The sequence below is a fragment of the Python bivittatus genome, unplaced genomic scaffold (genome assembly GCF_059951505.1).
Source record: "Python bivittatus isolate LINGU-HERP-01145 unplaced genomic scaffold, Pbiv_v1 ctg000680_np1212, whole genome shotgun sequence".
Lineage (NCBI taxonomy): Eukaryota > Metazoa > Chordata > Lepidosauria > Squamata > Pythonidae > Python > Python bivittatus.
In genome coordinates, this window is record NW_028277095.1 from 5,082,781 (window position 1) to 5,109,311 (window position 26,531).

The 26,531-nt window shown below is 47.1% G+C and overlaps 1 protein-coding gene across 1 annotated transcript; it reads right to left on the minus strand.

The window, feature by feature from the left end:
- Positions 1-638: 638 nt before the first annotated feature.
- Positions 639-21,534, minus strand: LMAN2L (lectin, mannose binding 2 like). Its single transcript, XM_088151884.1, has 9 exons — positions 21,346-21,534; positions 20,091-20,209; positions 15,901-16,018; positions 10,464-10,546; positions 9,335-9,367; positions 7,879-8,040; positions 7,112-7,226; positions 4,536-4,655; positions 639-3,931 (listed from the first exon to the last, which is right to left on the minus strand). Exons 1-9 carry the CDS (start codon positions 21,491-21,493, stop codon positions 3,789-3,791), a joined length of 1,041 nt encoding a protein of 346 aa, XP_088008010.1. The 5' UTR covers positions 21,494-21,534; the 3' UTR covers positions 639-3,788.
- Between the last annotated feature and the right edge of the window lie 4,997 nt (positions 21,535-26,531).

The window sequence follows — 26,531 nt, forward strand, 5'->3', positions numbered from 1 at the left end:
ATTCACATGCGTGTAAGGTGTAAGAAGGGAAGGAGGCACAGTACACGAGGTCAGATTCCTTAACTTTCAGCCAAACCATCAAAGAATTAAAGGAGGTGGTATCTACATATCTGGACAGCATCAAAGTGAAGAAAATCTGGTTGGGCAATTTGCACGTCTGTCGCTGTGTGGCCTTTGCTCCCTCTCCAAAACTGTGCGCCCTCGGTCACTGTCTCAAGTGTTTCTCGCTGTAGTGCTGCTCACACAATCTGCAACCTTATCAGATCACACAGGAATGGATTATCCCAGTGTTTCTCAACTTTAACAACTTGAAGGTGTGTGGGCTTTCCTAAGCGTTGCGGCAGAGGAATCCTCCTAAGGGCCCACAATCACCACTGCCAAGTAACCTCCAGAAACAGTGGGGTTTCCTTGTTCTCTGCTCCCCTGGAAGAACACCCATGAGACGGTACTAGGGGCCAAACCTAGGGGACGCCTCCCAATCGTCTGCACACAACAAATAGTCCTGTTCCCGCAACAGCAACGCTTCCTATTTACTGATGTGGGTTGTTACCTGCTTTTCATTAGAATTACGATATTCACAACAAGTTCGAGGGAAGGTCTTCAACAAAACGGTAGCAATAACCAAACAAAGGACTGACTCCTCACCAAATTTAGGCTTATGAGCTCTATTTGGCAGAAGGAATAAAAACACAAAGCAAGAAAGTTACTTTTTTTACATGCTTTTAGCAGTAAAGTCAGTGAAAATACTGGATCATCTTTTGCCTGAGAAATGGTTTGATCGGAGGGGGTCAATTGTCCAGCTTGAGAAGGTCTCTGATAAAATTCACACGTTTAAAAAAACAGTGGAAAAATCATTCTTTTATCAAGATCGGAAGGATTTTATCTGTTTTATAAACGACAAAACTAATAACCATCAGGATGCAGGGAAAATCTAAACACTCTGATACAAGATTGCTTAATGCAGTAGCTGTTGTGTGTAATGTAATGTAAAATAATAATTAAAAAACTAAAATCAATATATATGTATAAATACAATAATCCCACGAGCAGCTTCATTGGCAGTAGAACTTTTATCCACAGTTGCTGACCTTCTTAGCTGACCTTTTACAGAAGTAGCTGGGCACAATATTTATATATTTGTGATGCTAGATTTTAAAAAAAAACCTTTTTAAAACAGCAGCTTGTGATCCGAGAGCAGCATAAGAGTGTCTAAAACATATCCCCGAGAATAAAGAAAAGCGTGCACGTGCGGAATTAACTTGGGCTAAAAGGAGAGATGCTGCAATGATGGGTGTGTTTCTCCCTTTCCCCAATCCTCTGATTTAGCTTATCATCATGGTTAATGAAGAGTTCTGAAGAACTGGAAACTTCTACATACCTTTGTTCGCAGGGGGATATCTTTCAGGGTGGATATTTTTCACCCAGAAAAGCAAATTCTGCCCTTTTAGCAATTTTTGCCCATGAACTTGCTTGCCAAAGCCAATCATCTCCAAACCTGCTGTTCAGGAATTTGATTCCCAAACTCTGGATGTTTCAACCTATTTGGAAGACAACCTGGAGGAAACAAATTGGAAGAAAGAGCGCAGTCTGTGTTCTCACTGGTTGGCACTATCCATATGACTAGGCCAAAAAGCAGAGCCCTCACTCGGAATTGGCTTTGCTCTCACTAGCCCTAGCACATAACTAGCTACATAAAGCCTTATTATGATTCTGTTCAGTGTATCACTGATTTCTTGAGGTACTCAAGTAAGAAAGACAGCAAAACCTTCCTTTACGTAATGCTGCCAATCCTTGAAAAGTACTGTAGAAGAAAGAGAAAAAAAATTACATCAGGATGTGATATCGGAGGAGACCATGAGGGAATTTGAGGAAATTTATCTCCCCTTCCCCCAAAGCTGCATTTTCAACACAAATAAATAATCAGATTATTTAGCACAGCTCAGAGACATACAACTGACAGATAAAAAGAGTGGGAAAAAGAAACCGACGGAAAACCGACTCCAAGAACAAATGTTGTGATCTGAGAAGCAACCCAACTTTCTCACTCTAGAAGGCAGCTATTGGTTTCTCTACACCGAATCACCACTATATTTCCAGAAGCCATGAATGTCCCACATGGGATCATCCACCAGTTGAAAAGAGGCCTTTGTCAGCGGAGGTAGGTCAGTCAGCTCCTCTCCTGCAAGCTTGGGATGCTAAAAAGCTCCAATGGGAAATAGCATTTCCTCCAACCAGGGAAGGAAGGAAGGGAGGGAGGGAGGAGAAAGGAGAAGGAGACCTGCCAGCGGAGATGCAGGAGTGAATTTAACTAAAGGGAATTGGTGGATCAGGCAGCTAAGGGAAATGAAGTGAGGTCAGATTCCTCTGAACAACAGAGAAAAGCTGGCTTCAGAAAATCTAACAGCAGCAAAGTCCGTCAGCAGCCATTTTTTTCCCTTAGAGGACTTGTTTACCAATGTTTATTATAAGGCAAATCTCAAGTTGGGCCACACCTGTTTGTAGGCTAACTTTCCCCCATGAGATTTGCCAGCCCCCTGACACACTGCTGAGGCCAAGCCTGCCATTTGGGAGACTTTAGAGGTTACGCTCAGTGCCCGAGACGCCACTTACTGGTTCTGCTGTTCCCTTCTGCGAGCTGCTCGTTCTTGAACGACGCAAGGACGATCAGCTGCAGTGGATGAAGCCATCTTTTGGGGTAGGCTGTCTAACAACACTCCCTGCTCTAAACCCCACCAGCTGCCAACAAGCTTCACCATTTTCCAGATGTTGACCCAAACCTTCAAGCATCCCGTTGACCCAGGAAAACACAGCCTTGTTGTCAAGCAAGCATTTCTTTTCAGGTTGTGCTGATGTAGCCGAAAATAAAGCCCTGTCTCCCTGCCTCAAGTATTTATCCACACTTTCTGCAGCTAGAGGCTCGTGGTTTGGGTCTATCCCGAAAGCAGAAACCACGCTTTCATCTCTTCACGAGGGCCCGCTTGTTTCACCCAGGGAAAGGACCTACAGCAGCAAGGACCGTCGGGGCAGCCAAAACACGTCAAGAGGATGGATGGGAGGGGAAGATGGGGAGGAAGGAGAAGGAGGAGGACAGAGCTGTTGGGTTTAAGGAGCAAACAGATTCACACTGGTTTATTCGGGATAGTGGTTTCATTATGATGCTTGCCCTGTTCTACAAGGAACAGAAGAAAAGAGTGGTGTGGCAGGACTGAACAAGATAATGGCCTTGGTTTTCTCTACGCTACAAGGGTTCTGCTTTTGTCATCCAGGCAAAGATGTGCACTTAAGGCATTCCAAAGGAACATACAGTTCATTACTGTGGACTACCATATCCCGGTTTCCTTTCCGCCACACCAGGGGCTGCTATCTTGAGACTCCCCAAACCGCAGTTCCCATCTTCCAACGAGCTCCGCCAGGGGAGCCGAGGACGGCAGCTCCGAATCACTGATGAAACGTTCCCGCAACGTGTCAACAGTGACATGAGAGTCCAGTGTGTGCTACATACTCAGGGAGGTCCTGACAAAGCCTGTCCCACCCCACCGAAAGCCAGTGCTAAGAACTTAGTCCAAAGAAGGCAAAGGAAAGAGCAGAGAGAATGGTGTCTCACCACCCCAAGGAGCCCACCAGTCCAGACGTCAGCCCGTTATTGAGAGCCAGACAGCCAGAGGCCCGCTGGACAGGGTGTCCCACGATGAGCTGCCTGCTTCCACAACCACCCGCCTTGCTGATAAAATCGGATGGCTGTCCAGAAAGCAAGGAGGGCACAAGGAGTCAAAGAGGAGCCCTGAGAGTCAATAGAAATGTTTCCGGCTCTGCTCTTGCCATTTGTTGTAAACAATAATGCCAATGACAATGGCGAAGACAACGGCCACCAGCGAAAAGAAGACCATCAAGAAGAGAGCAAGGCCACTCATGGGTTCCATCGGCGTCTCCACTGCAAAGGACAGAAGTAGAGGCCAGACTCAGCTATAGGAACAGCGCTCAGTCGCTTCGTGGACGCCTGGTTCGGAGCAGGACCGTTTCCTAGCTCCACCTGGATGTGCCGAGCTAGGGACCCATATAGCCAAGGTGAGCGATGGGTTTCCCCAGCACTTGTTCATTGACACCCTCTCTAAGTAGCCCAACTGCAGGAAAGGGAATCTCACTCTGCTGCAGATCCTTGCCTGAACAGCCTACACTGGGACTCTTGACATGGAGCCTCCTTCCTCTGCTGCAGCTGTCGTAAGAACATCACCGGTGCCTTGCTGGATGGGACCCCTACCCCGTCAAACCTTTTCTCGCAGTGGCCTACCGACCACACAAGGAAGCCTACCAGTCTTCCAGCAGATGGCCTTCACAGGCAACCCCACTGCCATCAAGGCTAATGGACAGTGAACCCCATGACTTCCATTAATGGGTCCAACCTGTTTCGGAAGCCTGCCAAGCTGGTAGGCAGTATTACATCTCATGGTAGTAAATTCTGAAGTATAATGATGCACTGCATAAAAAGCAAAATCTCCTGATTCATTGCATTGGGTGAAATTGACCATCATACTTACTCCCAGGGAGCTTCATGTTCTCCACCACAGGAAGGAAGACCTCCTTGTCACGCTTCTCTTCCTCCAGTGTCCGTTCAACCGTCAGCTGGTACAGCTTCAGAGAAATTATGTCGTGATTGTCTGAGTTCAAAGAGGAAAAGGAATAATGATGGGGTTCCACCTAGAGCCAGTCACCAAATCTCTTTCCCAATTAGCTGGCTGAACCATCTCAGGACTCCTCCTGTTGCTAATCTCATCTGATACTGAATTTTGCTCCAGTTTTAGACTCAACTTTAGTCTAGACTAAACTGGACCAACTCCAGTTTTAGTCTAGACTTTAGATTAGAATTTCTAAAAATAAATTTTAGGCTGTGTTCATACAATACACTTAATCAGCTCAGTGCGTCTGTGGAATCCTTGGGGTTCTCTGAGCTTGGTTGTTTCCTTGCAAACATTTCGTTACCCAACTAGGTATCGTCTAGCACTGACGATGTTACCTAGTCAGGTAACGAAATGTCTGCAAGTAAATAACCAAGCTCAGAGAACCCCGAGGACTCCACAGTTCAACTCTGAGCTATCCATATTCTCTTCTACTGGTACATTTGCATCTGCTCAGCTTGGTCAGGATTAACCTGGTTAGGGGTTCTTTTTGTGGATAAGCATGTTGTATGACCCCAGACCATCCTAAAGGAAGCATATGCCTAATGTACTGAGCAAACCCAGAAAATGAGTTAATTCAATAACCAGATTAAGAGCGGTGTGTAAATGTAACCCTAAGCCACAGGAGAGGAATAGTCCTGCAGAACGTGATTTCCTAAAGGAAAATATTTCCTGGTGAGGCTGGAGGAGACAAGGAACGAACACAAGCCTCAGAAACCTTGCAGAAGTTCCCACTGAACTGTAATTTTTGCGTGCCACCAAACTTTCCCACATTGGCAAAATTATATTAACAACCATGTGGCAATCAATAATTCATTTTAAACCAGTTTTTGTTCTGGCCCCACCCACTTCTTTGATCTCATCCAGCCCACCTTTTGGAATACAGCCCTCGGTCTGAAAAAAAGTTACTTTTTGAATTATGCTTCCAATGCTTTCTGTTCCCTTACTTGCAACCGCTTTGCTCCATTCCGCAACACTGGGTGACCCAATGCATCCACCGTACTTTCCTCCAGAAGGAAACCAGCCAGGGCGTGGTCAAAAAAGTCAAGATGGTATCTATAAACGTGCAACAGAAGTCACAATGCACATAAAAAACACGCCGTTTCAATCACACAGTTGTGGAGGCCATCTCGACTTTTTTGACCACGCCCTGCAACCCTCCTGAAGCCAGCTGTGAGTTAAGGCCCCCAGGACTTTCAAGGAAAAGCCGTGGGGTACAATGAAGAGACAAAAGGCATCACCAAGCACTTCTAGTGGGACAGGAGTGTTGCCCATCAGTAATCAGGAGTTAGCCAGAAGCACTGCTGGCAAATTTTCAAGAACACAGTCAATCCAACTTGGGTTTCCATGAGGACCCCAGGCTCCCTGCCCACCTGACCTTCTGTATCAGAAGTCCTTTGTTTTAAAACAAACCTGCCATACCACAAAGACAAGTCATGGCCTCTGGCATTATCTTTATTCCCCAGAATTCCCTGGGCCCCATAGGCCAAGTCGGGGAACCAAAAATGCTCAAGAGCTGCAGCCAAGTCAGAAGCACAGCCCAAAGACAAAGATCAACAGAAGCTGTAGGGAATGTCCCGCAGGAGAACCTGGAGGGGAGAACTGAAAGTTGGGGGCTCGTTGCATCCTTACACAGTTCACTTTGTAAGAGCTCCCCATGGGTTCCCAATACTCCAAACGGCCCCACCAGCCCCCCTCCCCAAAATAATTGAGGGGGTGCTTAAATTAAAACACTTTAAAAGGAAATGAGATACCCAGAAACACCAACCATTCCTACATCAACGCCAGTTGAATTGATCCCTAGTGCTAAACTGTAAAGATGTTTTGTTCGTTTTTTAAATTCGATTTATACTGCTCAACTAACATTCAGCTCAAGGCAGCATATATAATGCTCCTTCCTCTTTGGTCCCCCTCAACAGTAACCCTGTGAGATAGGTTGGACTGAGAGTAAATGACTAGCCCCCACTCCTCCAGAGAGTGTCTGTGGCTGAGGCTGGACTTGAAACTGTGTCTTGAACCCACTCCTAGTTCAGCTCCTTAACCACCAGGTCGCACTGGCTCTTAAAACCACTGGCCTTGGTTTAGCAGGTTGTTGTGAAGCCAGCCATATGATCTCTTAAAATTTAGCACAATGTGCGAATCCAGCTAGAAAAAGAGAATGAATTGGTGGTATTTTTCATAGCACCCTTCCCAACCTGATATCTTCCAGAAGCACTGAATTTCAAAATAGCCTAGTCCAGATGTCCTGGATTCCAACTCCCATGAGTCCCCAGAAGCATGGGAGCTAAAGTCCAACACATCTGGAGGACATTATGTTGATGAAGCTGCCTGCAGGTTCCCTTCTCTTGTCCCAAGTTTTTAAGCTCCACAGGATCTTCTCCAGGAGGAAAAATAGTAGGAAAAAGCTCTTCCGGCTATGCTGGGCTTATGAGCAATACCTGACAAGTCTCCCGTGACGGAAGAGATTCCGAAGAAATATCCGCGCGGTAAATGGACTCCAGGAATGTTGATGCAATCTCTCCATTCGTGCTTTCCGTCAATATCAAGCAAGACCTCAAGCCAAACAGAGGAAACTTGTTCTAGCCTCATCCTTTCCAAAACTTACCTGGAGAATCCTTGGGAAGGATGTGATGATTGGGTATTAGAACTGTCACTCAGAGCATGGTCACGCAGGGCACCTCCTTCTGGTTTAAATTTCAGAAGGAGGGGGGGATGGAGAGAGGGGAATTCTGGGGGGTGGGAGTGAGAAGATGGGCCTGAGAAAAGCTCAGAGTCCTAGGCCAAGAAGAGAACCTCCGTCTGTCTGAGTAACGGGGTTAGAAGAGCTATTTTCTGCCAGGGAAGCAAGACTAACTACCCAAAGATACATTATAAGATTATGGGAACCTGTTTACCATTCGTTTTAGGTTATTTAATAAAAGTTAATTCAATTCCTTGTTTAAACATTGACTAAGAGGCTGTGTTTCCCTGTGTTCCACCTACTCACACGACTTCCAATATTACATTAAAAAACAGAGGGGGGGAAAGAATAAAAGTATTCCCAAATCAGGAACAGGTTTGATGGTGATGGCAAAACCAACAGATTCTTCAAAGATCTCCCTGCATTAACAAGACGACAGTTACATTTCGAAGACAGAAAGTGGGAAAAGAAAGGGACCCAACACCGAGGGAGCCAGGGGTCCGACTGACAGATGCAGAAACTCACGGTAAGCCTCCTCTTCACGTAGCGGATCACCAGGAACGTGTCGTGGTCCAGGTTGCGCACCAGGGCCGTGCAACCCCCGAGTTCAGTCGGCCTCCCGTCCCTGTCGTGGTCGTAAGCAAGGGACCCATTGCTGACCATGGCTGAGACATACGGGAACACGCGCTGGAGGAGGAGGAGCAGAAGGAAGAGACCGGCTTCCATTCAAACGGCTGTTTTCGTGCGGGTTCACCCTCAGTGGAGGGGAAAGAAGCATGCAAGGCGGGATGCAATGAAGCCAAGCAGGAGAGGCCAAGACCAGGATGAGGGGTCTTGGAAAGCGAGACAGTTCAGGACAAGACAACTGAGAGGCAAGCAATGCAGCCGGATGGTGACAGCCCTACAAAGGCATTTGATTGAAAGACTGTGATGCCAAGGTGGGCAGGATTTGGGGAGGAGGAAAGCAAGAGGCTCCCCCCTCCTGCAAGCAGGCCCCAGGACCTAGGGAGCACCTCTGTGTGTTTCACCCTGCTATGCTGCAGGCCGCCCTTCTCAGGCCTTTCAATGTCATCTAAGCCAGCCGCTGTCATCACGCCTTGTGGCAACCAGTCCCACAGGTTAGTTATGCGTTGCGTGAAGGCTTTGTCCTAAGCCGCAGACCCCTTTTCGTTAGACCCCACTCAAGCTCTCGTGCCAGTTTCCCTGAATCTGCCCAGCAGTTGCAGCTCCCTCGGTGGAAAATGCATTTTCTCTTCTGAATACGTATTATCCTGTGGACATGGTACAAGACATAGCTTGAGCCTCTCCCCAGGTTCCTGCAGCACTGAACAACTCAGCATTGCTGACTCTTGGAAGGAAGCAGTACAAACAGAGGCCCTCAGAACTAGGCACCCACCAGATGTGTGAAGGCAAACTCCCAGAATCCTCACAGTGGCCATGCTGGCTAGGGAATTCTGGGAGTTGAAATTCTCACAGCCAAAGAGCACGGAGGGAAGAGGCCTGCAATATCTCTTTGGCCAAGTGCACCCTAGACCAGTGCTTTTCAGCGTTGGCAACTTTGAGGTGCGGACTTCAACTCCCAGAATTCCCCAGCCAGCCTGCTGGGGGATTCTGAGAGCTGAGGTCCACTCATCTCAAAGTTGCCAAGGTTGAGAAACGCAGCCCTAGACTACCCTCTGGTTTTACCGATTCCAGCCACGTGAGGAATCTGAAATGGGGGATCTGGAGCTTGAGACCTCTCCAAGACGCAGGGAAAAACCATCGAAGAAAGATGCCCTGTTCACCATCACATCTATAGAGGAGAAGGGAGAGATGGAGGGGCCCGACCTAGCCGGGGGTGGTCAATCACCATGCCAAGCTCTGCCATTCCATTAGCTGCCAGAGGTGCAAGCCGAGTCAAGGAGCAAGAAGAGGGAGAAACGGGGTGGGCAAAGACTATGCTGCAAGGCTGGAACAGAACTAGAGAAGCACCATCAAGTACCTGGTTTCCCGAAGAATACCTCTTCTTCTGTGCCTGAGAATCCAGAACGGTTATTGCAAAGCCGGGGGGGGGGGGGGGAGAGGGGACAGAAGCAAGAGAGAGTCACCCAACAGATTGTCTCAAGCCAACCTAGTCATCCCTCCTCCAGTCCCCCGGCTTCCTCTCCTCTGTGCCCCTGGGATGGGGAGCCCCCCATTCAGGCTGGGGAAAAGGCTGGAAGATGTCGCTGGGGTACAAAGCTAAGGAATCCTGGAACTGGAGGGGCTGGAGGAGAGATTCCTGCTTCAGGAATGCAATGTGTCCCAGAAGGCATGCTGAAGCGAGGAGGAAAATGCTGGCCTTCTAACTTTTGCAAAAGTACGCCCACCTTCTCTGACACCATACAGTTTTATGATTTCACAAGTACGAATATAGCTCTATTTTGGGACAGATTAGGTCAGTGTTTCCCAACCTTGGCAGCTGGGGAATTCTGGGAGTTGAAGTCCAGACTTCTTAAAGTTGAGAAACACTGGGATAGAGGAATCTATTTGTCAGTTAAAATCCATCAAAATAAGGAAATAAATTGTCCTGTTCTGGGGGAGAGGAGTAATTTGGACCCTTAACCCCCAAGAACCCCCCTCCAAGGGCAGATTATTCCCGTTTCACCCACTCCAAGAAGGTTCTGGGGACAGCAAGTGGGGCACTGGAGGTCACACGCAGGCTGCAGTTCCCCCTTCCCAAAACTATGCATGAAAACACAGAGCAGTGTCTGCCCGGTTCTCCAAGCCCAGACACCTGTCACTGCCAGGCCCTGGGGAAATGGGTTCACCATTCTGCCTGGATTCCCTCCTTCCCTATAATAACTCACATTATTCCCAACAACCTGAAAATTTATCAAGCTCACGTGGGTCGTGCAAGCTAGAAGATAGAGGATGAAGGGCAGAGTGCACCAAATAGCCAACAGTCCACCCAGGATTCACATTCCACTTGAGGCCAATGGCAGATTTGGAGCTGAGACCATCCTGGCAACCAACGGTTTTCCAAGTCTGGCTCCAACGGCCAGCCAGGACATCAGAGAAGCCCAATGCCCCTCTCCAGCCTTCTTCCACTGCCTCCACAACCATTCATGGGGTGGGGAGGAGAGACTTACCTCCTGCTGCTTCTCTTCGTTTGGGTAGGTATCTACAAACACGCCCAGCCCTATGAAGTTATCCTTGCTGCCAAAGACCGGCCCTGGAAGAGAGACAGGAAGGGGTGTCCACAACAGCCCACCCCAGCAGCTGCTTCTCGAGCATTTAGTTCATGCTTGCAGAAAAGCCAAAAGAGTTTTCCATTTTATAGAGTGTAAAAGCTTAGATTCTCTTCTCCACTCGCCCAGTTATGTTCTGGAGAGCCTGACATTCACAGGAAAACATATTTAGAAAGTGAAAGGAAGGTCTGTTTAGCTTTTAATGCTTTTTCCTCTTCTAACAATGGCCTTTGGTTCTGAAAACATACCTGTACAGAAGCACAAAGCTTCTATGGCTGGTGTGGGTCTTCCGGGCTGTATGGCCATGGTCTTGAAGTCTTGTTTCCTAACGTTTCACCAGCACCTGTGACCGGCATCTTCAGAGTGCAGGAGCACAGACAGGAGCAGTTCTCTCTGTGCCCAGGGTGAAGTGACCCTTCTGTGGGTATTTATAGAGATCTGGGGGGGGGGGTGTGGGGGGGGTTGGGTTACTGAGTGGCTGCTTGTTTTGGAGTCAGCATCTGTGTATTTTCCTGGGGATTAGGCAGGGTTTTTTCTTCTACTGAATTGTTAACGAGGGGCTGCTGGGGGTGATTAGCAAGTTCATTGTGTGAACTGTTCACATGTCCTGGTGGTTGAGCTGAGTTCGTTGACCTTTTGCAGGCCGTATTTTTCAGGATTGGTAGCCAGGTTTTGTTGATTTTTAGACTCTCCTCTTTTTTATTGAAACTGTGCTGGTGCTTGTGAATCTCAATGGCTTCCCGGTATAGCTTGGTATAGTGGCTGTTGGTGTTGTCCAGTATCTCTCTGTTTTCAAATAGGATTTTGTGTCCAGTGTGCTTGAGAGCATGTTCAGCTACTGCAGATTTTTCTGGTTGCTGTAGTCTGCAGTGTCTTTCGTGTTCTTTTATCCTGGTATGGATGCTGCGTTTTGTGGTCCCGATGTATACTTGTCCGCAACTGCATGGTATGCGGTATACTCCTGCAGCGATGAGGGGATCCCTTTTGTCTTTTGCTGATTTTAGCACTTCTTGTACTTTTCTGGTGGGTCTGAAGATTATTTGGAAATTGTGTTTTTCCATCAGTTTTCCCATGCGGTCTGTGACCCCTTTGATATAGGGCAGAAATACTTTATTGGTGGGTGGCTGTTTTTCTTCTTCAGTCGCATGTTGCTTTCTTGGTTTGATGGCTCTTTTTATTTCATTCTTGGAGTAGCCATTCGCTTGTAGGACCCAATTAAGGTGGTTAAGTTCAGAGTTTAGGAATTGGGTTTCGCAGATCTGATTGGCACGATCCATGAGGGTTTTGATAATGCCTCTTTTCTGACGTGGGTGGTGGTTGGAGTTTTTGTGTAGGTACCGGTCTGTGTGGGTGGGTTTTCTGTAGACTTTGTGTCCTAATTTGAGGTCTGGTTTGCGTATGACCAACGTGTCTAGAAATGGAAGTTTGCCGTCCACTTCTTTTTCCATGGTAAATTGTATATTGGGGTGGACGCTGTTTAGGTGGTTCAGGAACTTCTGTAGGTCTTCTTCATCCTGACTCCAAATTGCGAAGGTGTCATCCACAAATCGGAACCAGACTGTTGGGGTAACGGGTGCGGTTTCTAAAGCCTGTTTTTCAAAATGTTCCATGTAGAAATTTGCTACGACTGGGCTCAGGGGGCTTCCCATGGCGACACCGTCCATCTGTTCATAGTACTCATTGTCCCATAGGAAGTAACTGGTTGTTAGGCAGTGCTGAAATAAGGCTGTGATGTCTTCTGGAAAGATCTGTTTGATGAGTGCCAGGGTGTCCCTCACTGGTACCTTAGTGAACAGGGAGACCACGTCAAAGCTGACCAGTTTGTCTGTGGGGTTGAGTTTCAGGGTGCTGATTTTCTCGATGAAATGTCCTGAGTCTCTGATATGGGCTGGAGTCTGTCCCACGTGGGTCTGTAGAAGGGTGGCCAGATGTTTGGATAATTCATATGTCGGGGAGCCAATGGCGCTTACGATGGGTCTGAGTGGGATCGAGTCTTTGTGGATTTTGGGGAGTCCGTATAGTCTGGGTGTAAGGGCTTCTGTCTTGCATATGCGTTGAAGTGCGTTGGGGTGAAGGGAGGAGTTCCTCGTCAGGGTGTTGGTTTGTTTCATGATTTTGCTGGTCGGATCCCGTTTTAGTTTTCTGTATGTGGTGGGGTCTAGTAGTTCTCTAACTTTGTCTTTGTATTCATCTGTTTTCATAATTACCGTGGCGTTGCCCTTGTCAGCCGGCAGGATGATGATATCGGGGTCCGAATTGAGGGTTTCTATGGCATTTCTCTCTTTCCTCGTTATGTTGCTGGTGGGGGGCTTTGCTCTCCGTAGGATCCTTGCTATCTCACCCCTTATTTCCTCTGCTTCCTCTTCAGGGCAGTGGCGGATGGCTGATTCCACATTGGCGATGATATCTTCCACAGGAATTCTGGCCCGGAAGACCCACACCAGCCATCGTATGCCGGCCGTGAAAGCCTTCGACAATACAAAGCTTCTAGTTCAGTTCAAAAGAAGACTTGTGCCAGAAGACTATTTTAGGTCAAAGTTGACAATCCAGTTGGAAAAGGTCCTTATATCTAGCATACATAACAATCTAAAGTTTTTCCAGCGGTTCTACTGAGGAAAAGTAAATGGGTCTGCCTGTTTTTTCACTGTGAGTGAAACCACACATTTATTTATGTATTTAGCATATTTATAGATAGCTGCCCATCTCCCAAAGATGTGACTCTGGACGGCGTACACACATAGCAACAGTTAAAAATTACATAACCATCTAAATACAGTCAAACAGAAATAAACATTTAAAAAACCCAAGACTGCAGGAGAACAGTCACTTGACCTCATACAGCCAGCCACCTTGCAGGCTCCCCACGGGATTCCCAAAGCTGATGAAAAAAACATGTTTTAAGGTCCTTCCAGAAGGCTGACAGAGATGGGGGTAACCTCACCTTGGGGGGGGATAATGTTCCAGAGGGTGGGGCTGTTCACATCATATTAGTAGGGTTTTGGTTTAACATATTCTTTGAGCTCAGCAGTCGCAGTTTGTAAACCATGGTTTATAGCTGAAGAGTTGCATAAACCAGGCACTGGTTTCTTGAACAAGCCATGCTGAAAACAAACCATGGTTAGTATGGTCTAGGAAGGCACTCTAAGCCGTAAGCGTTGCTTTGACTCTGTGACTTCATACTGTGTGAAAGCCAACCTGTAAACCATGCTACTTGTAAACCCAGCTTCTTGTGGCTCATTCTCTAAACCACGTATAAATAAACCAGGGGGATGCACAATACGTGGTTCCAGCTATCATGGAATGTAGAGAAAGTGATTAATAACTGGATGGTTCTTTCATTTTTGAAAAATGGGAGCTGCCCAGCCACTCAAGGAGGAGAACTCCCAACTGCTGCCTAGATGGGAGACCAACTGGGATCCTCCAGAGGCCCTGGCCTACAACTCCCATAATCCCTGGCCACTAAATTCAGATTTATGGGGCTGTGAGCCAAGCACTTGGCTGTGGCATTCACAAGCAAAGGTCACCCGCAAAAGTCAGCCTTTTAAAACTTTGGTTATTGTCCACTGCATAGGGTCATCTGCAGGGTGTGGTTAAAAAAAAAAAAGCCAAGATGATGTGCCATTGAAGTTCCACCTGTTTTCTGTGTCTGTTGCCTCCTCCTAGTTTTCTCCACAACCACCCATGAGGTAGATTGGGGAGAGAGAAAATGCGCCTCTCTGCGCAGGGAACATCTGTGGCTGAGGGGGAATAGCCGACCTGTGCTACTGCAGCCTTGCAATCTATCTACTCCCTGCTGCTCCTAGGGTTAGGGAACGCTAAAGCCGAAACCCACCGGAGTCTCTGGCATTGTACAGCAGGCAGATGAGGGTGCCACAGCCAACTGTCAGTAGGGGCTCCTCACAGGAAACCTTTTACGCCTACAAACTACTTAGTCAACCGTCTTTGCCCAGCACAGTCAAGGCTTTTCTTCAGCTCATTTCGACGTCAATACCAGACGGGACGTGCAGGAGCAGCCCATTCGCTGAGAGAAGCCGTCCTGGTGGTCAAAATGCACCTGAGACCCCACTGCGTGTACTTTTCCGCTGCTCCTTCTACACCAATGTACGCGCGGGCATAGCTTTGCTGCCTCTTAACGACACCCGCATCTGTTGCGAGGGAGAGGTGCGCCTTTCCTGCTCCCAGATTGATCCCTCTCATCACCGAGGGGGAACCCTGCGTTTCTATCTGGAGCAATTTCTATAAGAGGCACAAGATGCTATGAAGTCTTTCTTTTCTATTTTATATCTTATAATTGCTTTACTGTTGTTTATTCTATTTTTTTTCCTTTCCCCGGTTTTTAAGTCTTAACTTCAAGGTTTTATACAACTGTTAGTACTGTGTTTTATTGCACTGGGCCTTTACTTCTGTGTTTGGTCACTCTGACGTGATTTGAGCGACCGGTTCAACACCTCCACCGCTGCACCACACTGGCTCTTAAGTCTGTTTTGCTAGAGAAACCAAAGGTCTGCCACTGGGCGGCATTTTGATTGCACCATTACCGCCATCTTGACTTTTTACACTGGACACCCGTTTGTGACTGTTTTCCAGACTAGCTGGCTTTTGAACAGTATGCTAAGATTCAGACAAATGAGGCCAGGCCAATAAACGGAGCTAGACAAACACCTACACTTGATTTCATTTTACCCAATAAAGCAGTGTTTCTCAGCCTGGGCCACTTTAAGATGTGTGGACTTCAACTCCCAGAATTCAAGCTGGCTGGGGAATTCTGGGAGTTGAAGTCCATATAGCTTAAAGTGGCCAAGGGTGAGAAACACTGAAATAAAGTAAACGTGATTATTTCCACTGTATTATTTGTTCTCTCTCTGTCCACGCAGCAGCAGCATTTGGAAAGGTTCTGGCACTGCATTTAAGGTCCGCCTTGCCTCTTTTGCAGAGAGAGAGAAAGCTGAAAAATTACAGGGAGATAAGAAGACATTCCTATGCCTGTGAGTTTCAGATTGTGCTCCCAGATGAAAAAGGCACCAGCCAAGCTGGGAAGCTTTTTATATATATATATTTTCTCAGAGTAGGTAGGAGGTAAATGATTCCATCGGGCCCCACAGAAGAGCATCTATTTGGAGCCGTTTTTAATCTGCTCCGTATCTACACTTTACAAGATTGTGCAACGCCGGTGGTTTATAAATGCAGGAGAAGACACAGCACGTGTAAAAGATACTCCAAACCACAGAAAGGAGATGAGATCTAACTTTCTAAATCTGCCAGCCAGCGGGGTGGCCTGCTGCAAAGTCCCTGCGGCGCCAGAAGTCAGAGCTCGGCAGGCATTCAGAAAGGTTTTTACCTGGCTGCATTCGATCCTTCGTGTACCAGACAGCAAAGCCATCTCCGTTGAGGTTTTTTTTCCCTTGCCCGTGGATTTTGAAATGCACTTGCATCTCCCAGTCTCTCAGATAACAAGGCTGTCAAAAGCAAAATGATGCAAGTTAAAAAGGAGAGAGAACACTGAAGACTGACATAACCCCTCTGTGATGGGAAAAATGTATCTAACCCCTTCCTTGCAGGTGAGATGCATAGGCTCCCCTAGGAAATGGATCCTTCCAAAGGAGCATCAGTTCTGCTACAAAGTTAGTGTGTATAGGTATGTGTATGTATGTATGCATGCACCACGCACATGTGTGTGTCTGTGTGTGTGTGTATATATATGTATATATAATCTTCAGAGTGTACAAGAGCTTACTATATCATAAAAGAAGACAAGAGAAGCAAAGGAAAAACTGTAAAGTAAATTCTGGATTCCTATCACATTCTAAACAAGAAACAAGCACACCATATCGTAGCTTGATCTCCTGGGTGCAATCAAATTCATGGCTGGCTTCACGTATTGCACCAAGCCAGGCGTGTGGGTGGGTGAGCATCTGGTTTGGACTTAACCCAATATGGAATCCCAAGCACCACAGTTTGTAAGCTGTGGTTTATGTCTTAGGGTTTAAACTATGGTTAACCCAGACCGTGAAATGATTTCAGTTCAACCATGGTGAACCAGCGAGCGTAAGAACTGGGAAGTTTTGCCAAAAGTTGCACTAACAAGATGGGATCTGAAGGAGGGAAGAGATGGTCTTCCGCTGGGATTCTGCAAGGCAAAAGTTGTGGTCGTCGGTGCAAAACAGCTCAAAGAAGATGAACGTCTTAAGCGCCAGCTTGTGGGAATGTTCTAGCACAGGGTTTCTCAAACTTGGCAATTTTAAGATGTGTGGCTTCAGCTCCCAGAATTCCCTAGCCAGCCAGACTATAGTGTGGATGTTTCCCATACGCTATCAGTAAAGAGTCATGCAGAGGATTGTGCAAAAATAACCCATTATTTACAGACACCCAGATATATGGAAACTGTGACACAGAATCTTCTTTCCCCTACTAGATTTTTTAAATTGTTTAAGAGTAAAAAGTGAGCGGGGGGGCGGGGGAGAGATCTGAAAGCATCATTCTACACCTGGGACTAAAAGAGAATTGCCACCAAGCACAAAACGTTCACGAATGGAACGTCGCCGGCTTCTAATCGCTTTGCATCACAAAGGCTGAACAAGAGGCTGGTGCCTTTATTTCATTTAGGTGGGGAGCTGTGCTATCCATCCTCTCCCCCAATGCTGTGAGAAGCTTTCAGCTGGAGCCAAAGCATTTCTCCCCTTCTGCCCGATGTTTCGCTTATTTCCAGCGCTTGCAAACATTAGAGCTGCAGAAGGCGACAACTGCTTTTGCGTCCCAGCGGTTGCAAAGGACAACCTTTCCCCACGCTCCGCAGCAAAGAGCAGCGCTTTTCCAATTCCTTGTGCCAATAATCTATGTATTCCCTCTCCAGCCAAGCTATATTTAGGGCCAGAAGCACAGTAATTAATCCCGATTCGCATTATTAAACTACAGGGAACGGCACACTGAGCCAGAAAGCAAACAACTTAATAAAGATGAGCAAATTCGCTCGAGTGCAAACGCCGCAGAATCAGTGAAGCAGATTATCAGGATATTAGACTCCACTTTAAAAGCTTACATTCTTCCAAACACATTATACTTTATCCCTCTCTGCAACAAAAATATTAAAATACCCTGAGACTTGGCAGCTGAAACCTCAGCAACGGTCAAACTCAGTGTTTCTCAACCTCGGCAACTTGAAGATGTGTGGACATCAACTCCCAGAATTCCCCAGCCAGCCATGCTGGCTGGGGAATTCTGGGAGTTGAAGTCCACACATCTTCAAGTTGCCAAGGTTGAGAAACACTGGTCAAACTGGAAGCATTTGCACTAGCCCTGCTCAGAATTAAAGTTTTATCAAGCTTCCTAGAGAGAAGGAAAGGAAGAAAATTGCCATATAAATAGCACAAGAATGCACTGAGACAATCCCGGTGCATACATCACTAAGCCAGTGTTCAACCATGGTTTCTTGAGAAGCCACAACTGAGTTCACACAGAATTCTAAACCACAGTCCACAGTATACAAAATACAATAGCCCCCTAAGCCAAAACCAATAAACCAGGTTAAGGCTTAACACAACAGATGGAGCCCCACGTGACGACAATGCAGCTTCCTCCTGCTTCAGGCCCTCCAGGCATGCTGGACTTCAGCTCCTATAATTCCTGGCTAGTGCTCAATTCAGAGTACAAAGTTCTTCTTGTCCAGCATTTCCTTTCCCAACAGCTTTTAGAGATGCCTCTGGAAAGGAGAACAGACCAACACTCGGAGCTGACCCTGATATCTAGAACCAGCCTGAAGACCGCCATCATCCAAGACCTCCAGGTGTGTGAAAGACTACAGCTTGCTTCATCCCCAGTGAGCGGGTAGGAGGCCTTCACTGAAATTCTCATCTTAAAATACAGCTTGGCTCAAACCCTTCCAGGCACATAACTTCCATGGAGAAATAGGCTAACCCAAGAGAAACCGCATGGCCCAGCATTGCTCAATCCATCCATCCATCAAGAAGAGGAATGGACTCTGAATCTTTAGGTGAGAACAGAGCTCCAGACTTTTCTTTTACTAGAGACTCAAACTCCACAAAAAAGAGACACACACACCCTTTTGTGGAAGCCAAAAGGGCAGGCAGTCAACTTTTAACATTTTGGTGCGAGGAAACTGTTTGCTAAGGTTCACTTTCAGGACATAACAATAAACTGGATTTATATATCATCCCAAACTGTAGTTTAATTGTTTTACTGGCTAAGCCTCAAGAGGCTGGGGGCACAGAACATGTGAAGCCATAAGCAAGCAAACCCTTCCTTAGCATTGGAAAACGTACGAACCCAGCCATACAGAATCACGATTTTCAAATTCTCAGTTTAAATTTTTAGAGACAAAGAGAACTTGGATGTCCAACTGAAGTTCATAACCAGCTCAGGCGATTCCTCAACAAAAATGCAAACCATGAGATGGAAAATAACATTTATTATCCAACCCACTCACTTTTGATACCACAAGTTATCCTAGGCTAGAATCTCAAATCATAGGAATCAATTCATGGTTGTTCTAAAAAAAAAAAACAGAACTTTGTTGCTTCAGGGATCTTAGAAAAGGTCCTATTAGCTGCAGCACCTATAACAAAATTCATCATTGTTCAGGATAAAGGAAGTCTTGAAATTTGCAAAGTGCAATGATTTGCAGGATACCCAAAAGCATCTATCTGGCAAACGCTGCTCTGTTTGCAAGAAACTGAGTGTAAATGGATAGCTGTGGTGCATGAAATCAGGAGTTTGATAGCACCTTTTCCAACTAAATTTTTATTAAAGGCATAAGCCAGCATGGCTGGCTGGGAGATTCTGGGAGTTGAAATCCAGACATCTTCAAGTTCCCAAGGTTGAGAAACACTGGGCTAGACTGATGTAAGATTTAAACTGGGGTGAGGCAGTGGGGAGAGGGGGACAGGTTGGTTATGCAAATATAGATTACATGTGAGACTTATACCTTTTAATATAATTTCTAATCAGATGAGATGCTATCAGCTCCTTCTGACGTTTTGCTACCATGGACTAACACGGATCTCTTCCTACAACGTCTGAGACGCATGGTAATCAGGCCCCTCTTTTGGTGCCCAACCTTACTAAAAGAAAACAGAGGGATGGCAACGCCACCTTAAAACAGCATTTCTCAACCTCAGCAACTTTGCCAAATGTGGCTGGGGAATTCTGGGAGTCAAGAACACCTTCAGCCAAGGGCAAGCAACTTTCTGCTGGTCTGAAGAACGCTTTCCAAAAAGGACTGGAGCCAACTGGGCGGTGTGTGAAACCAACTCTTGTTTTATCTCCCAAACCATGGCTAAACAAATTCTGGCTTAATGCAATATATGATGCATATATCAGACCACACCTTCCAATCGATAAAGGTTACACATCAGGCCTTTTGCAAGGTTTAATTCCCGCAGGACGTTTGCTAGGTATTGCCTCACCCTTCCCTCCTTTTGCTACAGACAGGATAACGTCAACAGAGAAGGTACCTGCCAATTGTTTCAGCCCTAATGAAGTCCCAGAGCCCACCCTCAGGCAATTAAGCCTTACCACTCTATTCCACACAGCACCCTGCTTGCTTTGGATATCCGGAGTGAGACGGATAAACTGGGTCATCACCATAGCGTTGCCCATAAGTTCCCACAATGAAGAACTGGCCGATCCCACACCTGAAAAACAAAGAATGTTTAAGGCAGATTGCCTGCACAGGTCAAAACTAGTTCCCAACAGTGTCTCATGTCAGAGGTCCGGCTGCCTTTTTACCAAGTGTCCACTATGGGGGACATGGCCGGTCTTGAAACATCCACTGGCCAGAAGGCAAAATAGCCCCCCGCAAGCCTCTCTACTCTCTTCGGGGGAGGCCTGTGAGGCCCAAAGGTCAGGCTGCAAATAAACACCATGTCGCAGGCTGGTTCTTTGTCTTTGCAGCATGCCGGCTTTCTCTTTCCTTGGTTTTATTAAAAGTTTCTCTTTCCAAGGCCAGGTGAACGATGACGGTGGTGTTCGGGAGCCATCTGGCCCCCACAACACTTGGCTGTGCGCTGCAACGCATCGTAGCCAGGCCAGAAAACAGAAGCTGCAGCCATGATGCCCACTTGGCACCCATTTCTATGGGAGAAGCCAGCCGCTTGACTCGGATGGGAGCAGAGGAGGACACCCCCTGCGCAGATGGACCTTAGGAACGCCACTCTATTGCAACCGGATACACCCCTCTGCACAGCCTGGACCCAAATGCCGGCATCTGCACCCCTCACCCTGCCTTTCTCAGCCCAGCCTCCTGGCCCGCTTTTCCGCCAAGAGGACGTATTTCAAAAACCCCACCGGGATGAACCCCCGATTCCCGCTTGCATTCACTCCACTCCCCACAGGCGGAAATGCAACCGCTTTCCCGGTTTGCTAGGTGTCTTTGCAAGGAAATTTTGCAAACGCGGAAACTGCATTTTTTAAATTGCATTTTCTCCTGGCACCAGCAATTGCCACCTTGGCCCCAGCCCTGGATAACCTCTGTGCCACCCCCTTTGCAGCCCACATCCATGCCAGCGCACTCCGCCGCTTCTCTGCACGCTGAACTCTGCAAAACGGGCAAGGGCTCAACCGAGGCAGCGTTGCCAACCCCAACAGCGTTGCCAACCCCAACAGGAAAGTAACTCCGGGGAAAGCCCGGTGGCCTAGCAGGCAGGGATGCAACAGGAGGAGCCTCTCCGAGCCTGAAAGAACCATGTCGCTGGGAGAGGCTTCACCGGACGGGTTTCCACCTAGCAAGCCAACCCGATACAGCCGCGAAGGAGGAAAGGAGAGGCGGCACCCTGGTAAGGCATGGAGAGCGAGTGCTCCCGCTTCAAGTGCTCCTCCATCTGCTCCGCCCCGACTGCCCAAAGTGGCAGCGGCAGCAGCAGCAGCCACCGCCAGAGCCCGGCAACCCCGCCGCCGGCTCGCCGAACCGCCGCCGCCATCTTCCTCCCTCCTCCAGCCCCGAGTGGGCCCGCGGACGCCAGCGGCCTCCGGATTGGTCCGCCCCTCGGGCGCCGCCCCCTTCCGCGTTCCTTTCCCCCGTTGATTGGCAGAAAGCTTTGTCTCGACGGAGCGCTCCGTGAAGGATTCTGGGAAACGTAGTGCAACGTTCCGGCTGGCTTTAAAGGGATAACGGCTCTGTGTCATGGGCGGCGGACGGTGTCGCTGGGATGCGCTCGATGCAACGGATAGAAATTGAAATTCAAGTTATTTCCAGCCTAGCCTAAGGAGTATCTCCGGGAGGCTAAGCCCGTGTTTCCAGACCCGACTTGCAAAAACTGAGTTTTTTGTGTCACCCGTTTTGCAGCTCAAATCCCTGAAACGGACCCCCGGTGAGCTCAGTGCGGCTGACTCCAGTTCACGGAGCAAACTCCAGCTTAAACGATCATCTTGACACCTATGAACAAAGTCCAAAAGTTTGCCAAGAGTTAAGAGTTTCCTACACATCTGGGTCTGGGCAGCCCAAATGTGGAAGCCTCGCTTAATTTGGTAAAAGTAGCAAACTTCAACTTAAACTACTCTCGCAGACATATATAAACAAGCCCCCGTAATTTGGAAATCAAAGCGGGTCCTAAAGAGACCTGGGTTCAGACCTGGGGCTAGGCTCTGGCTGTTTTGAATGTGGTTTGTGGAATTCACTATGCTGAGCTGAATTCTCAGTTTTATTAAGCCAAGACCAAGCAATCTATGACTTAGCGTATATCTGAAAACTCTTCTGGCAACTTAAAGACTAACACGTGTATTGTGGCTGTTCAGAAAGAGTTACGGGGGTTCAGCAGCGTATCTCTGATGGAATCTCAGCCTAACTCTGGAAATGGCCACGGGATTGGTAAACCCTGAAGAGAGGAAAACTTATCGAGTGCTTGAGAAGGAGGAAAGCCTGGGAAAGAAATTCAAAATAACTCTATCTTGGCTTTTTTTTAGGTACAAGTGGTAGTAGAAAGGGGCTCTGACAGGCTGCCAAGATTTGGTTACAATTCCCGAATAGCAATAGATCATCCCTCAAATCCCTGGGGTCGGTCCCTCCCTCCCTCCTTCTCTCTCTCTCTTTCTTTTTCTCTTCCTTCCTTCCCTCCCTCCTTTCCTTTCTTTCTTTCTCTCCCTCCCTCTCTCCCTCCCTCTTTCTTCCTTCCTTCCCTCCCTTCTTTCTTTCTTTCTTTCTCTTTCTTTTTTTCTTTCTTTCCCTCCCCTTTCCTTTCCTTTCCTTCTTTCTTTCTTTCCTTCTTTCTTTCTTTCTTTCTTTCTTTCTTTCTTTCTTTCTTTCTTTCTTTCTTTCTCTTTCTTTCTTTCTTTCTTTCTTTCTTTCTTTCTTTCTTTCTCCAATTTCTATAGCCACCCATCTCAATCCAAGTGACTCTGGGCAGCGAACAATTTCAATCTGGGCAAACAATTTCTTGACCTTGCCTACCTCAAAGGGCTGTCAACAGTTGAGCCACAGGGTGGAAGCATGGCGATCTCTTACATAAAGTCTCTGGATCTTCACAGCCTGCCTTTGCCCCCTGCCTTGGGGAAGGCATTTGATAGATTAAAGGGGGGGGGGGAGGGAGGCCACACAGCGATCTTATGGCATAGCCCAGTGATAGCGAACCTTTTGGACTCGGTGTGTCAGAAACTCAGAAAATGCCTAACTTGACTCTGCTGGTGTGTGTGTGTGTGTGTCTCTCTCACACACACACACACACACACCCCCGACAACTATTCTCCCTGTTTGAGTTACCAAAGAAACTGAGTTTGTTTTAGTCGTACTTCATTCAGTCGAACAAAAGAAAAAATTCTTTACATATTAATTTATTTTAAAAAAAATACAGTCTAATTATGTGTGGTGCTATGTATTATATAAAGCAACACCAAATAATTACAGAAATGAAGTACGACTAAAACAAACTCAGTTTCTATGGTAACTCAAACAGGGAGAATAGTTGTCGGGTGTTGGTGGACGCTGGAGTGTCACCCCAAACGTCGTGGTGTGTCACTTTTGACACGTGTGTCATAGGTTCGCCATCCCTGGCATAGCAGCAGGTGACAAGGGGTTTCAGGCCTTCCTTCCCATTTTGGAGACCTGGACCCATCTCACAAGAGATCGACAAAAATAAATTTTATCTTAAAAAGAAAAGGCAAATAAGGCTCTACTTTAACAGGAAATGTACAGAAGCACGTGCAGAGTTCCAGGCGGGTCACAAAATGTTGTCGCTCTGTTACAATCCATGAGCCTGGGAAGGAATGTGAAGGGAGAAGCTGCTGATAGATTATATTTTAACTCATGAGAAGTTGGGAAAGAGATAATTAAATTTTGTGGAGGATAGCCTGAGGAGGAATAAAAAGGCTAAGGTAACACTGAATGCCATACTTGTATAAAGAAAGGAGCACGAGACACAACGAGGCTTAACTAGCATCACTCAAAACAATAAACCTCAACATTCTAACACTGATTTTCAGAGCATCTCTCATAAAAATGTGGAATCTGTGTCTGAAATGAGGAAATGTGTATCCTGTGTCTTCATGACGGCCTAACTATGTGGAGCAGTGCTCCTCAGCCTTAGGAACTTTAAGATGTGTGGACTTCAACTCCCAGAATTCCCCAGCCAGCCATGCTGGCTGGGGAATTCTGGGAGTTGAAGTCCGCACATCTTAAAGTTCCCAAGGCTGAGGAACACTGGAGTTGAAGTCCACACATCTTAAAGTTCCCAAGGCTGAGGAACACTGGAGTTGAAGTCCACACATCTTAAAGTTCCCAAGGCTGAGGAACACTGGAGTTGAAGTCCACACATCTTAAAGTTCCCAAGGCTGAGGAACACTGATGTGGTGTATTGTGAATGTAAGATGGCTTCACAACAGGGTGAGCCATTGCTAATCTTTGGATGAGACGCTTGCCCATGAAGTCACCAGGAATCCAGTTCAACTGGACTTTCTACCTTTTGTAGAAAGGGTATTTGAAGGGTATAAGCTGGCATAAATTCTCACAGACAACGGCTCACTTCATGCCTACATTCACGCAACCCATCACGCTATTCCCTTTTAGGATAAGAAACCTTACGCAGAGCTCGGAAAAGAAATAAAGACTAAGGCAAAGAACTGAAAAGCTTAAAAAGTAAGGGTGCGGGGGGGGGGAAGAAACAGCCAAAACTGGTCTGCACCAACACCTTCACTCCTTATCTTGCTTCATAGCTTTCTATCCTTGCAGACCATCCTTGATTTCTGTGGATGCACCAAATCAATGGACTGTTAAACGATCACCCTTTTTTTTAAAAAATGCCCAGATCCATTCTCCTTGTTGCCACATACCACCTAACATTTCCTGCAAATAATTCAGATTCTCAACCAACAACATGGCGTCATCTGCATCGAAAAGTACACAGGCACTCCCAGACCCAACCGTTGTCGTCACCACAAACATGCCATTAATACGTAAATAACCAAGGGAACATCACTCATCCTCGTCCAGCGGTCTGTTCAGCGTTGAACCATTTGCCAATTATTCCATTGATTCTCACCCATGCTTTACTTCCAGTAGAGTCATTCAACGAGATGGGCGGTGGCAAATTTGATAAATAAATAAATGGACTCTGATTACATTCAGCAATCAACGTTCAACTTCGTATTCAGGCACAACATTTCATAATTCAGGCCTCTTCTCATTCTCACACATTTTCTCCAAATTAACATATAATCAACTTTCCTCTTCACGTTCATACATCGCTGGCTAAAGAGTCTTACCCTAATCAACACCCCCCTTCCCTTTCCAATGTAAAGCCATTCTGCACAGCCTAGCCTCAGCCATTCCTGGCAGTGCCAGCCCAGATCCACCAAGGACCACCTACCAGCAGGGGTGCCACCCCCATACCCAGAGAGCCAAGGGGGAAAACGATGACCCCTTCCTGCTGCAGGAAGCCATCTCTGGCTGCCTTGGTCCCATCAGCTTTACCCCACCCCTCACCTGCTCGGATTGGCTTTGTGTAATTCACATAATATCCCTGGCTTAACCATCATCTGGGTCTCACCACTCGACATACCAGTAAAGAAAAGAGCCATCTTGCCCTTGTTCAGGAACAGTTTCGCTCCAGCCAACAGCCTCTAGATCTGCCCCGTGGACAGAATGACCCAAACCCTGTGTTTCTCCATTGGGAAGAGTTGCGTTCACACATGCCGGACTGAATGGTCTCCGATTGGATTCACAGAACGCATGGACCTCCCAACAGTCATTGTTTACGTTTAGGGAGTTGTGTGAACTCATCCTGGGTGGTTTCTAAACCACGGCTTACAGAACTCAGTGAACCCAGGCAAAAGTGATTTATTCAATGAACCTTGGTTAAGCAGACCACCACTTAGTATGTTACGTTACAATCTGTTCATTGAAGTTTGTTTCTTTCTATGGAACTGCTTCTGGTTCTCTCTTTCCCCAGTTGTGTGTGTGTGTGTGTATACACACGCAATGAAATAAAACATTTCATACAGCTGAGATTGCTTGAGTTTCTTTTAAGGAATCGCAAAGCACTTGTTGTTTTTGCTGCAACCCAGCGTATGACAGGTGTGTTCTCACCTGAATCCCCATAAGTTCAGAACTAGAAGTAATCTTTAAATGGAATTAGAAGCAGCAGCTCTGGTTAACAATCGTCTTCATTGCAATGAGTTTTGTTCTCCGATTTCAGGATGTCGGAGTATTGCTGTGCTGATGTGTGATGTTCACGCATCAGACTAAGGCAGGTTTGGGTAACCAGGGTTTAGCACATCCCCACCCCTTGAATTCACCCGGCATGCTAAGCTCAGAGCAAGCCAACTGCATAGAGCAGTCTTGTCCAAACGTGGCCACTTTAAGATGAGTGGACTTCAACTCCCAGAATTCCCCAGCCAGCATGGCTGGCTGGGGAATTCTGGGAGTTGAAGTCCACTCATCTTAAAGTGGCCACGTTTGGACAACACTGGCATAGAGGCAACCAGTAGAAGCCAGGAGGGTGTCTCACACGCCAGGGCAACCTCAGGTAC

What these genes read in the sequence shown, in the direction of transcription:
- LMAN2L (XM_088151884.1), bottom strand. Translation starts at nt 21,493, where the DNA reads ATGGCGGCGGCGGTTCGGCGAGCCGGCGGCGGGGTTGCCGGGCTCTGG. An exon ending in GCTCTCCATGCCTTACCAGG is followed by an intron (nt 20,210 to 21,345) that starts GTGCCGCCTCTC and finishes TTTGTTTTTCAG; the next exon opens with GTGTGGGATCGGCCAGTTCT. An exon ending in GAACATGAAGCTCCCTGGGA is followed by an intron (nt 3,932 to 4,535) that starts GTAAGTATGATG and finishes TGTCCTTTGCAG; the next exon opens with TGGAGACGCCGATGGAACCC.